The sequence below is a fragment of the Myotis myotis genome, unplaced genomic scaffold (genome assembly GCF_014108235.1).
Source record: "Myotis myotis isolate mMyoMyo1 unplaced genomic scaffold, mMyoMyo1.p scaffold_m19_p_17, whole genome shotgun sequence".
Taxonomy (NCBI): domain Eukaryota; kingdom Metazoa; phylum Chordata; class Mammalia; order Chiroptera; family Vespertilionidae; genus Myotis; species Myotis myotis.
Genome location: NW_023416321.1, coordinates 18,281,563 through 18,294,320, shown reverse-complemented (window position 1 = coordinate 18,294,320; position 12,758 = coordinate 18,281,563). Strand labels below are relative to the sequence as shown.

Below are 12,758 nucleotides of genomic sequence, written 5' to 3'. Positions count from 1 at the left end.
CCACCACCCCCGCCACCCCCGCCACCCCCGCCAACACACACACACACACACAGTTCAACTTCCCATCCGGCCTGAGTTAGCGCAGCCTCCTACATCTCTCTCTCTTCTTACAAGAATCATTGAGGAACACATGTTGGACAAGCCAACCAGTCGTATTATGCCAAGCTTATGCAGACAACTGTGATCTCTATAACTTGGTCTAAAATAAGGAAGTTCTCTAAGTGACTCACCACTATGGTGCCACCACACCTCCTTTGGCCTCTTCTTCACTTTCATTCGGGAGAATTCGGAGCCATATGAAGACTAGGGCATTCTTCTTCTGTCACATCTAAGGCCTGCATCTCAAAACCAAACTGTGATGTGGAAAAAGAGTTTTTTTGTGTTTCTTTTCTCTCTTTTGACTCTAAAAGCAGAACTGGATTGTGAGACAATGAAAAAAACAAACAGTAAGTTTCATTTACTTCTCTCTCTTGTACTAAAACTGTCTTCACCAAAACAGTGGATGGTCAGCTTTAAACATGATCTTTCATGAATAAGTTTTTCTATGCTTTTAGATGAATAACCAGAGCAAAGTCTTTTCTATTACCTGCTGTTTAAAATGAAGTGATTTTAGGGAGGGGGTTGGAGTATCTTTTCTGAGACGCAGAGATAAATTATTGTGAATTGTTAGGAGTGATAACGGTAATTGTTATGTTAACAAAAGAGTCCTTATCTTTTAGCCATACAAACTACCAACATCCTCTAGCCAAAGATCACCAAGGATACACATGTAGTTGAACAAAGCTGGGTTTTGGGAGAAAATGTATACCAATAAAATCATGGGATGGCTCAGCAGGAGGGTGATAGAAAGGTCTTATGATAAGATTTAGATCTGTGTTAGGTGGTTTGGAGGAAGATTCAAAGCAGCAGCCTCTACTCTGGATTGGATCCAATTAGAAAGTGGGAATAATGATATAATTGGGTATGTTAATAATTCTGATCTGTGTCCAGACATGATTATAGTGTTGTCTTGTTTTTGTCTTAATCCAGCATGGTCATAGAGTGAGTGGCCTTGTTTGGTACTGGTATTCTAGCTGTGAGTGACAGGTCAGTTCCTAGCCAAGCCAGTCCCCTACTGTCAGGGGCTGTTTTTCTCTTTCTCAATACTGAAATGTATGGGTGCAATAACATGCAGTCTGGGATTCTTTAAAATAATGGAAAGGGGTGAGAGGCAGATGAAACAGGATGGACCGTGAGTTGATCATTATTGAAGCTGGGTGATAGGCCCATGGGGGATCGTTGTACTCTCTTCTCTACTATTATTTTAAAGTTCTTATTTCCCAAAATAAGAACTTTAAAATAAATAATGGACAAACAAGCTACCAGACATAATGGTTGGTCATAGAACCTAGAACTTTAATATTTCTAAGTCAGCATAGCTAGTCTCTGCAGTGGTTCTCAACCTTCTGGCCCTTTAAATATGGTTCCTAATGTTGTGAACCAACCATAAAATTATTTTCGTTGCTACTTCATAACTGTAATGTTGCTACTGGTATGAATCGTAATGTAAATATCTGATATGCAGGATGGTCTTAGGCGACCCCTGTGAAAGGGTCGTTCGACCGCCAAAAGGGTCGCGACCCACAGGTTGAGAACCGCTGCTTTAGTGGGTCCACTTCAGGCTCTTACTGGCCAGAGAGATAGCAGCACAAAAAGGGGCCTCTGTAGGCCCTGAGGCTTCCTCACACACTGATCAGCCAGGCTGTATAGGCAAGAAACGCCCCCTTAGGAAAGTTTGCCAAGAACATTATCTCCACCACTTTGATCCACAAAATGTGGCCAGACGATTATTACCAAGGGACATTAACAAGAACTTTCTCTTGTGTTATTTTGTTTTCCAGAATTCATTTCTCCTCATTTGCAATCAAAAACAAATATAGTCAGGAAGGGTCAAAATGTATCTCTAAGTTGTTCCCACCAGAACAAATCACTACAAATCACCTATTCTTTGTTTCGGGATAAGGATCACATGGGAACCCAGGATAGCAAAGGAAAACCTGTGATTTTTAACCTAAGCATCTCAGAAGCCCGTGATTCGGGGCCCTACCAATGCAAAGCCAAAGTTTCCAACTGTTCAACATACAGTCGCAAGTTCAACTTCACAATTATGGGTAAGTAGAGCACTCTTCCATGGGACCCTGTGACGTGTAGGACCCTTTCCTATTCTACAATGGACTCTCTGTTTCCCTTGCAAGCACTCACTCGAGAGCCTGAAAAGTATGTCACTGAGATCTTTATTCTTAACTAGAGGCCTGGTGCATGAATTCGTGCACAGGTGGGGTCCCGGCCCTCCCCAATTGGGGCAATTGGGCGGGGCTGGCGGGGGGCGGGGGGGCACAGGCAGTTGGCCAGCTGGCCCCACCTCCCAATTGAACTCCCAGTTGAGGGGACAATTTGCATATTAGCCTTCTATTATATAAGATAATTCCATTTCACTTTCCTCCCAAAGACTTGTGGGCTATTTCAGATAATAATAGGCTGGTTATCTAAGACAAAAAGTCTTACTTCAACAATTTGGAAAACTGTTGAAATCTTTTCTAGAAGCTTTACTCTCGGATTCCCATCCGGTAGGCAAAAATGCTTTTTCTCTGCAGATTCGAGTGAGAAGTCTGAGAATCAGTGTTGGGCCTGGTGACAAGGGTCTCCAAAGCCCCAGGCTTTGCCCACCTCTTCCCTTTGCAATGACCACCCACCAGGTGCCCCATCAGCCCATGTTCTCCTGCCCAACTACATATTATGACTTCTATATTTTTCTCTCCCATCTTCCCACCCTAAGCCTCTCACAACCTAGCATTAATGGGCTCCTCTATGAAGGTTAACCTTGATAATAAACTCCTTGGAGAGAGGGTTTCCAGGTAATACATGTACAGTGTACCTGGATTCTTCTAAACATAGATGCCCTGATACTGGTCAAATCTTTGAGTGGTTCTCTAGATCTATGCTCTCCATTATGGTAGCCATTAGTCACACATGGCTATTCAAATTTAAATTTTAATTAATTAAAATTATATGGAATAAAAAACTTAGTTCCTCAGTCTCCTTAGTCACATTTCAAGTGTTCAGTAGCCAAAGGTGGCTGCCATATTAGACAATACAGACATAGAACATTTCCATCATTACCGAAAGTTCTACTGGACGCTTCTGCTCTCGGTCAGTGGTTCTTAGCTTCTTAGATTATAACCGTTTTAACCATCTAATGATAGAGTGTTCATTGGCCTTTCCCACTGGTTGCAAGCTTCTTGACTTCTCAAGAAGGGTGTCATTCATCCCTGGGACCACATCTGGGAATAGAGTAGGGGTTCGATCCACATTTGTGGACTGAGTGAGTGAACCCAATCTGTATCCCTGCAACATGCACTTTCATTTTTCTAGACCCAGTGACCACTCCAGTGCTGAAAATTGTTCAAAAACAGACAAGCCTTTATATAACACTACACTGCATCTCCTTCAACGGTTCTCTGCCCATCAATTATACTTTCTTTGAGAAAGGCATCGCCTTATCACCAGTTATTTCCAAGCATGTAAGGGAGCCTGCTGAATTTAATTTAACCAAGAGCAACACTGGAGAAGGGAAAGAGTATCGTTGTGAAGCTAAAAACAGCCTGCCTGACAACGCAAGATACAGTGTCCCCGCCACCATGCCTTCAACAAGTAAGGACTACCTGAGCTCTTTCAACAGGTCTGGATTTGCTTCCAGGAACTTCTGCCTGTCCACTTCCCACTTTGGCCACCTGCTTCCAAGTGCTTTTCCTTTGGTAGGGTCCATATGAACTGTAATGGGATTGCTTTCTGCCATAAAAACAGAACAAAAAAAGTCATAGAAAATCCTAGACACTGTGGCAGGAAGGGACCTTGCAATGAGACTTCCTGACTGGACCCTGCTTCTTGCCTTGACATTCCACTGCCCGGGTTCTGAGCAATCACACTAGAATTTGCATCTCTCTTGGAGCTGCCAGGTCTCTTTTCTTTTGCTTTTTCGGTGACTTCTAACGCCTACTTGGCTGTTTATTGCCCCACTGCTAACACTCGGTGAGTCTAGACTTTCAGTGCCACCCTTGGCTTGGGGCAAGAGGGGCTCCTGTCCCTTCCCTGGGTTTTGGAAGGTACTGCTCTGGTGCATCTTGGCCATGCACATTCCCACAGGCTAAGGAGTCCAGGGGGCCATGGGAAAATGCCCACCTGGACCCTCTATCCCCACTTTTTTACACCACACTCTTGGTTCCTGGGTCCAAATTCCCTACCCAATCAGATCAGAACCCACCCACAGGGCCCGCGCAAGTCTCTTTCCCAGTTCAGTCTCCCAAGGGTGGGCCACAGTGAGGATGTGAGCATTCCTGGACACAAGCTAAGGGGAGCTGCTTGTGGGGGGTGTGAATGGCTTTTGGACATGCAGGCCGGGGTCCACATGCATGCTAGGTCCCTTAGGGTGCAGGTCAGAGCCTGGGTGGGAAGGGGGTCAGGCTGGAACTGGGTCTGGCTCTCACCCATGCTGCCATGTTCCAGTACAGAACTCCAAGAAGCCTGAGAATTCTAGATTCAAACCTGGCCAAAAGTTAGGTTAGCAAAGGCAATAGGCACACTTGGGCATTAACACTCCACCCAGCCTCATCCTCAGAAGAGCCCACACACTAGCCTTACGTCCTAAAATGTGAGGCAGACTGTGGGAGTCAGAACCCAGAAGCAGGCTTTTGCCCACAAATCACAGCCTTTCCGTCTACTAGCTGTGTGACCTTAAGAAAGTCACTTAACCCTTTCTGAGCCTTACTCTACTCATTTGTAAAATGGGAGTGATACTAATAAGACAAATAAGGCAATGCCTGTAAAGTGCTTAACTCAGTGTCTGACATGTAGTTAATAATAAATGGTAGCTGTTTGGGTGCTGTAAATTACGCCAACATGACTAAGGGCTTTGTCCAATAAGTGACCAGGCCATTCTGAAGCTTATGACCCTAACATTGTAGCCACGATTTGGTCTGTTAAATACTGTGTTGTCTCCTTGTGTGACCCCTGTGGAAAATGCACTTGGTCATGACTTTAAGAACTTCACTGGGAGTTGCAGGTGTCCACAGCAGTGCAGGGATAAGGTGCACAATACATGGGTTACCACGGGAGACAGCCGCGATCGCCCTTTCCAGAACAATTCACAGTCCACTGTCATTGGGAAAGAAAGCTGTGCACTGACTGGTGAATGCTGTCTTCCTCCAGGTGGAGACAGCTGTCCACTCTGCCTGCCGCTACTGCTTCCGCTGTTATTACTGATGCTAATCATAATCCTACTTCTGGCATTTTGGATACGACAGAAATACAAAGCCAGTAAGTTCTATTTTCCATTGTTTTCCATGGGTTTTGGATACAGGCCGCAGGGGAGAAGGTGAGGAGGAAGGGAAAGAGGAATCAGAAGTGGATGTGAAGAAATAAAAAGAGAAGAAAAAGCTGAGAAAGGGGAAAGGCAGATGAAACAGACTTGCTGTGGTTATTGGGTAAGAGCTTTTCTTACTTAGATTGCTCACCCGTGTGGGCCCTGCGTAGTCACACAAGGTCTGGGCTAAGAAGAGCCCCACACTTGGTTTAATGCTCCTTGGCTGTCACTGGATTGGAATGCTTAATACTTTTCTTTTTACTTTTTAAAATTACTTTTTAAAAATATATGTATTTTTGCCCTAACCGGTTTGGCTTAGTGGCTAGAGCGTTGGCCTGCAGACTGAAAAGTCCCAGGTTTGATTCCAGTCGAGGGCATGTACCTTGGTTGTGGGCACATCCCCAGTGGGGGGGGGAGGGGGGGGTGGGGCAGGAGGCAGCTGATCAGATGTTTGTCTCTCATCGATGTTTCTAATTCTATCCCTCTCCCTTCCTCTCTGTAAAAAGTCAATAAAATATATTTTAAAATATGTATTTTTATTGATTTCAGAAAGGAAGAGAGAGATAGAAACAACAGTGATGATAGAGAATCATTAATTGGCTGCCTCCTGCACACCCACTATTGGGGATCAAATCTGTAACCCAGTCATATGTCCTGACCGGGAATCAAACTGTGACCTGGTTCACAGGTCGACACTCAACCACTGAGGGACACCGGCTCAACAAAATTACTTTTTAAATTGTGGTAAAATATATAAGACCATAAAATGTACCATCTTAATCAGGTTAAGTATACAGTTCAGAGGCAGCGAGTATTCTCATTGTTGTGCAACCATCACCACCATCTATCCCCAGCACTTTTCTCATCTTGTAAAATTGAAACTCTGCCCCCATCAAACACTAACTCACCAGTCACTTCCCCCTCCTCCTAGTCCCGGGCCACTACCATTCTGCTTGTCTACTCTAGGGAGGACCTTATATATAAATGGAATCATAGAGAATCTGTCCTTTCATCACTAGTTTATGTCACTTAGCATAATGTCCTCAAGGCTCATCCAGGTTGTGCTCTTGGGTTATTCCACCTTTGGGCTATCATGAATAGTGCGCTATGAACATAAGTATATAAATATTAATAATTTTTAACAAGAGGCCTCACATTTTCACTTTGCCCTGAGCCCTGCAAATGATGGAGCGGTCCTGACTGCCAGCTCCTCAAAGGCAAAAGCTCTGTCCTGTATTTTTCAGCCGCTTGGAGGACACCCCGTACATGAAGACAAACACGAGCAGCCTTCCTCTCTGCTCCACCTTAAGTGCTGTGTCAACCCCTCGCCTTATGGCTACCTCTAGTTAAGACTTCAAAATGGCCTTTTCATTGGGCACACAAGTGTAGAGGAATATGGAGATTTGCACAAAAGACACTTTGTGTCTCAGCACTGGCACCCACCAGTGAACCTGCCTGAGCCTCAGCATTCTGACCTGTAGAATGGGGTCGTGGGAGAAACTGTCACAACTGGGGAGAGAACTAAGCGATAAATGTTAGGCTCCAGCGCCTCGTCCACCTCTGGATTACAATTCAGAGAAGTCAGGGACTCAGTTGGTATGAAACTTGAAAATAGATGTCAAGCCCCAGCTGGTTTGGCTCAGTGGATAGAGCGTCGGCCTGTGGACTGAAGGGCCCCTGGTTCAATTCTGGTCAAGGGCACATGCCCGGGTTATGGGCTCGATCCCCAATAGGGGGTATACAGGAGGCAGCTTATCAATGACTCTCTCTCATCATTGATGTTTCTATCTCTCTCCCTCTCCTTTCCTCTCTGAAATCAATGAAAAATATATATATTAAAAATATATATATATACATATTAAAAAACAGATGTCAAAATGTATACACCTCATACATTTTTTTTTCTTTTTTACACACACATCTCATATGTGTGTGTTTTCTCCTCACCGGAGGATATGTTTTTTATTGATTTAGAGAGAAAGGGAGAGAGAGAGGAAGAAAAACCACTGATGTGAGAGAGAAATATTGATCAGTTGCCTCCCATACACGACACTCCAACCAACTGAACCATCCAGCCAACGCAGATATCTCATACATTTTTAAAACCTGTCTCCCTTCTTACAAAAAACCTAGAGATTTGCAAAAGTGGAATTAATATTCTTTGAGTACTGGCCACAGCTAAAGAGAACTCAGCTGGGTAATTTACTATCTCCTGCAGATATTACAAAGCTTTTGACAGACTGTGTTTTTCAGCGAAGGAAATGAAATGTGGCCCTAACCGGTTTGGCTCAGTGGATAGAGCGTCAGCCTGAGGACTGAAGGGTCCCAGGTTCGATTCCGGTCAAGGGCATGTACCTGGGTTGCGGGCACGTCCCCAGTAGGGGGTGTGCAGGAGGCAGCTGATCGATGTTTCTCTCTCATTGATGTTTCTAACTCTCTATCCCTCTCCCTTTCTCTCTGTAAAAAAATCAATAAAATACATTTTTTTAAAAAAGAAAGAAAATGTGTCTCTGGCCATCTCAAGCATAATCTGATAGGCAAAGGATGTCACTTGCCGAGCTGGGAGAAAAAATCAGGAGGGTTCTTGGCTTGGAAAAGCAGGTACAATGGACACCTTGCTGAGTCCACATTTTTCCTTCAATAGATAAAAAGGCCATTGGAGCAGCTCATTCTTTGTTTCAGAACTTTGGGGAATTCTGCTCCTTGGCAGAAGAGATCAGAAAAATGTGGCTGAATTGGTTTAATTTAATTAATTCTGCACAATTTACACAGGAAAAGCTATGAGAGATAAGGCACCCAGAGACTATGGAAATACACCCATAGAAGTTGGAATATATGCAAATGTCCATGAAAATCAAGCAGGTAAGATAACTTTTGGGGTATTTTCATTGGTTTGATTGTTTGGTTTTCATCTTATATTTTTAAGGTCATACAGACACACAGGTACAATGTTTCCTTCCCACCCCTGATGCCCAGTCCCACTTTCCAGGGACAATAACCAGTTTTTAAAATCTTTCTACAGATAGTCTATGCGTATGCTGACATCTAAACACATGGCAGAAATGGCAGCATGTCACAGAGAGGCTATTCTACATCTTGATTTTTTTTTTCACTTAACAACATACCTCGGAAATTTTTTTATATCTGTTTGGAATGATCTTCACTGTGCCCCAAATCCCTTTATGATCACTTTTTAAATATATATATATATATATATATATATATATATATATATATATATATATATATATATTGATTTCAGAAAGGGAAGGAGAGGGAGAGAGAGAGAGAGAAAAAAAATCAAGGATGAGAATCATTGATTGGCTGCCTTCTGCACGCCCCACACTGGGGATTGAGCCTGCAACCCAGGCAGGTGCCCAAACCGGGAATCAAACCATTACCTCCTGTGTCACAGGTCAATGCTCAACCACTGAGCCACGTGGCTAGGCACCTTTTTTTTTTTTAATTGATTTTAGAGAGAGAGGAAGGGAGAGGGAGAGAGATAGAAACATTTATTTGCTGCCTCCTGTAGGCCCCCTACTGGGAACTTAGCCCTAACCTGGAATTGAACTGGTACCTCTTGGTGCATGGGGCGATGGTCAACCAATTGAGCCACACTGATGGGGCTATGATCACCCCTTAAAGCAGCCATCATACACTGCTTTATGGTAAAAAGACCCACAGCCTTGGCCAACAAGAACAAGTCCAGTCAACACTGACTGAGGGCCAGCCATGCTCCAGGCACAGTGCTAAGCAATGTACCTGCCCTGTGCAACATAAACAGCCCTAACTCCCAATTTATGTCGTTCCCATTTTACAGATGAGTCTGTGCAAGGCTTGGAACCAAGACAGTGTGTGTCCACAGCCCAAGATGGTAAGCACTCTCTGCAAAGTCCAGAGGCTACATGCCATGTGAGGGCAGCTAGCCAAGCCACTGCCTTCGAGTGACCAGAGATTCCATTTGTAGGCCCAATAACTCTGTTTCTTGTCTTTTGCCCAGAAACTGAACATTCTCATGAGATGCATTATGCCACCCCCATGTTCCTGGAGGTGATACCAGGTGAGCCACAGTTTGGGATAAGAGATACTATTGAATGAGACAGTGGTCCCTGTGAGGCCACCATATTCCAGGACTCTAGGAGCCCCAAAACGGGGTAGATGGGGACCACATGCACACCCAGGAGACCAAGAGTAATCAGTATCACGGCTCCTAACAAGGAAGAGGAAACGATGGGACAGGGAGAGTATCACATAAAACATCGAGAGGAAGATGCAGGGGCACTTCCAACCCATTTTCAATAACAAATTACTTGAAAAAGGTGAAGGGATTAAGAAGTACAAATTGGTAGTTACAAAATAGTCATGCAGATGTAAAGTACAGCATAGAGAATAGAGACAGTAATATTATAATAACTATGTCTGGTGTCAGGTGGCTACTAGAAATATCAGGAGAACTCGATGTAAAGTATATGATTATCTAACCACTGTGCTATATACCTGAATCTAGTATAAAATAATATTAAATGTAAACTGTAATTGAAAAATAATTTTATTTTTAAATAAAAATTTACTTCATATAGTCCAGGAAAAAAAGTTAATACTTGTTTGTCATTTCACCTTGCTACTAAAATAAAAAAATTTAAGCGACTCTATGGGTATATATTCTAATTTTACTAAATCATTTCTTCTTTTATATTTCAGAAGCCCATAATGATAATAAAACTGGATGTGTCTATGCTGAACTCAGCTTATGAAATTTAAAAATACAAACTACATCTCAGGGTAAGATAATTTTTACAAAGCTGATTTACATGAAGAAAAAGCAAACTTGATTGACACTTTAAATATGTTTGTATTGGTTTCAGAGAGGAAGGGAGAGGGAGACAGATATAGAAACATCAATGATGAGAGAGAATCATTGATCAGCTGCCTCCGCACTGGGGATTGAGCCCACAACCCAGGCATTTGCCCTTACCAGGAATTGAACCATGACCTCTAGTTAATAGGTTGATGTTCAACCACTGAGCCACACCGGCTGGGCTTGATCGACACTTTAAAACATCTCTCTTGCCCAGCTGGTGTGGCTCAGCAAATGAGCCTCCACCTATGAATCAGGAGGTCATGGTTTAATTCCAGTCAGGGCACATGAACAGGTTGTGGGCTTGATCCCCAGTAGGGGGCATGTAGGAGGCAGCCAATTAATGATTCTCTCTCATTGATATTTCTATCTCTCCCTCTCTGAAATCAATTTTTTTAAAAATGTCTCTCCTGGAGTATTATGCTAAGTGAAATAAGTCAGAGAAAGATATCCCATGATCTCATTCATATGTGGAATCTCAGTAACAAAATAAACTGATGAATGGAGTGGATCCAGAGACTCCAAGACTGGAACAGAGTGCGGAATCTCGGAGGGAAGGTGGGGGAGGGGGAGTGGGTGGGAGGTAATCAACCAAGGACCCTGTATGCATATAGGCATGGCCCATGGACAAAAAAAAAAAAAAAAAAAATGTCTCTCCTGGTTACCTACAGTGAATCACTGATTTTTATGATTAAACACTATCCCTGTGGCACATTCAGGTACTGCCAATCCTGTCATCAGACAACAGCTTTGTCAGTGGGATCCTGACTGGTGACAGTTCTTAAATGTTTTTGCTATTTTTAGGCATGAACCGTTCTCCCCATTTCCACATCACTTAAAAAAGAATAACTGTTAGGCCACTGTGCTTTTCATAAATGCATCCTGAAAACTTTATGGTCATCTTTCTGGTTTCCCTGGCCCCATGCCCATTAAAGCAAAAACACAAAGGTCTAAATTCTAAAACAAAAAACAGTGACCTTGAAAATATGAGGAAAACAGTGCCCGCAGTCACCATGAGAGGCAGGCAAGATTACTTAACAAGTACGCACTTGTTACTCACTGCCATTGAAACTTGTTCTCAAATTCTCAGAGGCTGCAAAAATTTTTATTTATATTTTTATTTATTTCAGAGAGGGAGAGATAGAAACATCAGTGATGAGAGAGAATCATTGATTAGCTGCCTCCTACATGCCCTTACTGGGGATTGAGCCCCCATCCGGGCATATGCCCTGACCAAAATCAAACCAGTGACCCCTTGGTTCTTGGGTCAAGGCTCAACCGCTGAGCCACATCCGGTTAGGCTGCAAAAATATTTATATTGATTTTTCAGGGATTTTCTCAGTCCTCAAGACTGAGCTAATGTCAAAGGCATGCCTATATGTGTTGCATATCCAATCAGTGTTCTGTGGAGAGAACAGCCCAGAGTTGAGTTGGTGGAGAAGAAAGAATGGATTAGTGTCCTAGGACTGTGGTAACCAATTATCATTAACTGGTGAATTAAAACAGAAATTTTTTTCTCACAGTGCTGGAGGCCAGAAATCCAAAATCAAGGTGTCAGCAGGCCCACACTCCCTCCAAAGGCTGTATGGGAGAACCCTTGCCTGCCTCTCCGTATCTGGTGGTTCCTGGTGGTTCTTGGTTCGTGGCAGCATCACTCCAATCTCTGCCTCTGTCTTCACATGGCCTCTGCGATTCTCTCATAGAAAAACTGGTCACAAGATTTAGGAACCACCTGGATAATCCAGAATGACCTCATCTTAAAATCCTTAACCTAATTTCATCTGCAAACACTTTTTCCAAATAAGGTGACATTCACAGGTTCCAGGAGTTAGGACTTGGACATATGTTTTCGGGGAGTCACTATTGAGCCCGCTATAGGGGACAAATGAGAGAGAAATAACACCTGTGTCATGGAGCTTCGGTGAGAGTCAATTCAGGCTTCTTCACGTCTTAACCTGAGCTCCTTCCTGAAGCTGAGCTGAGACAAGGCTTGGGTGCAAGTTGTTTATATGGGAGGTGATCCCAGGGAGCAGGAGAGTTCAGGGAGAGAGAAACAGGGAAGGAAAAGAAGGCAACACAAAGGGTAGGGAGGGGCTACATCTACACAATGGAATACTATGCCGCTATAAAAAAGAAGGAACTTTTACCATTTGCAACAGCATGGATGGAACTGGAGAGCATTATGCTAAGCGAAATAAGCCAGTCAGAGAAAGATAAATATCACATGATCTCACTTATATGTGGGATATAATGATCAACATAATGTGATGAACAAAAATAAATCCAGAGACAAATGGCAGGGGAGGTGGGGAATTAGAGAGCAACAAAAGGACTTGGATGCATGCATATTATTAACATAACCAATGGACAGACACTGGGGCGGTGGGGGCTTGCCCTGGGTGGGAAAGGCTTGGGGTGGGGGGGAGTCAATGGGGGGAGGAGGAGACATATCTAAAACTTTAGACAATAAAAAAAAGGGAAGGGAGGGGCTAGCAAATGAGT

The 12,758-nt window shown here is 43.4% G+C and overlaps 1 protein-coding gene across 2 annotated transcripts; it reads left to right on the top strand.

The window, feature by feature from the left end:
* The first annotated feature begins 319 nt into the window (after positions 1-319).
* Positions 320-12,640, top strand: MILR1 (mast cell immunoglobulin like receptor 1). 2 transcript variants are annotated; one of them, XM_036339959.1, is made up of 9 exons: positions 320-446; positions 1,881-2,150; positions 3,412-3,690; positions 5,245-5,352; positions 8,171-8,260; positions 9,219-9,272; positions 9,399-9,458; positions 10,100-10,180; positions 11,780-12,640. In XM_036339959.1, the coding sequence occupies exons 1-8, from the start codon at positions 359-361 to the stop codon at positions 10,150-10,152; spliced, it is 1,002 nt and encodes a 333-aa protein (XP_036195852.1). In that variant the 5' UTR covers positions 320-358; the 3' UTR covers positions 10,153-10,180; positions 11,780-12,640. The 2 variants fall into 2 exon arrangements, with proteins under 2 accessions (XP_036195852.1, XP_036195853.1); XM_036339960.1 differs by lacking the exon at positions 8,171-8,260.
* Positions 12,641-12,758: the final 118 nt, after the last annotated feature.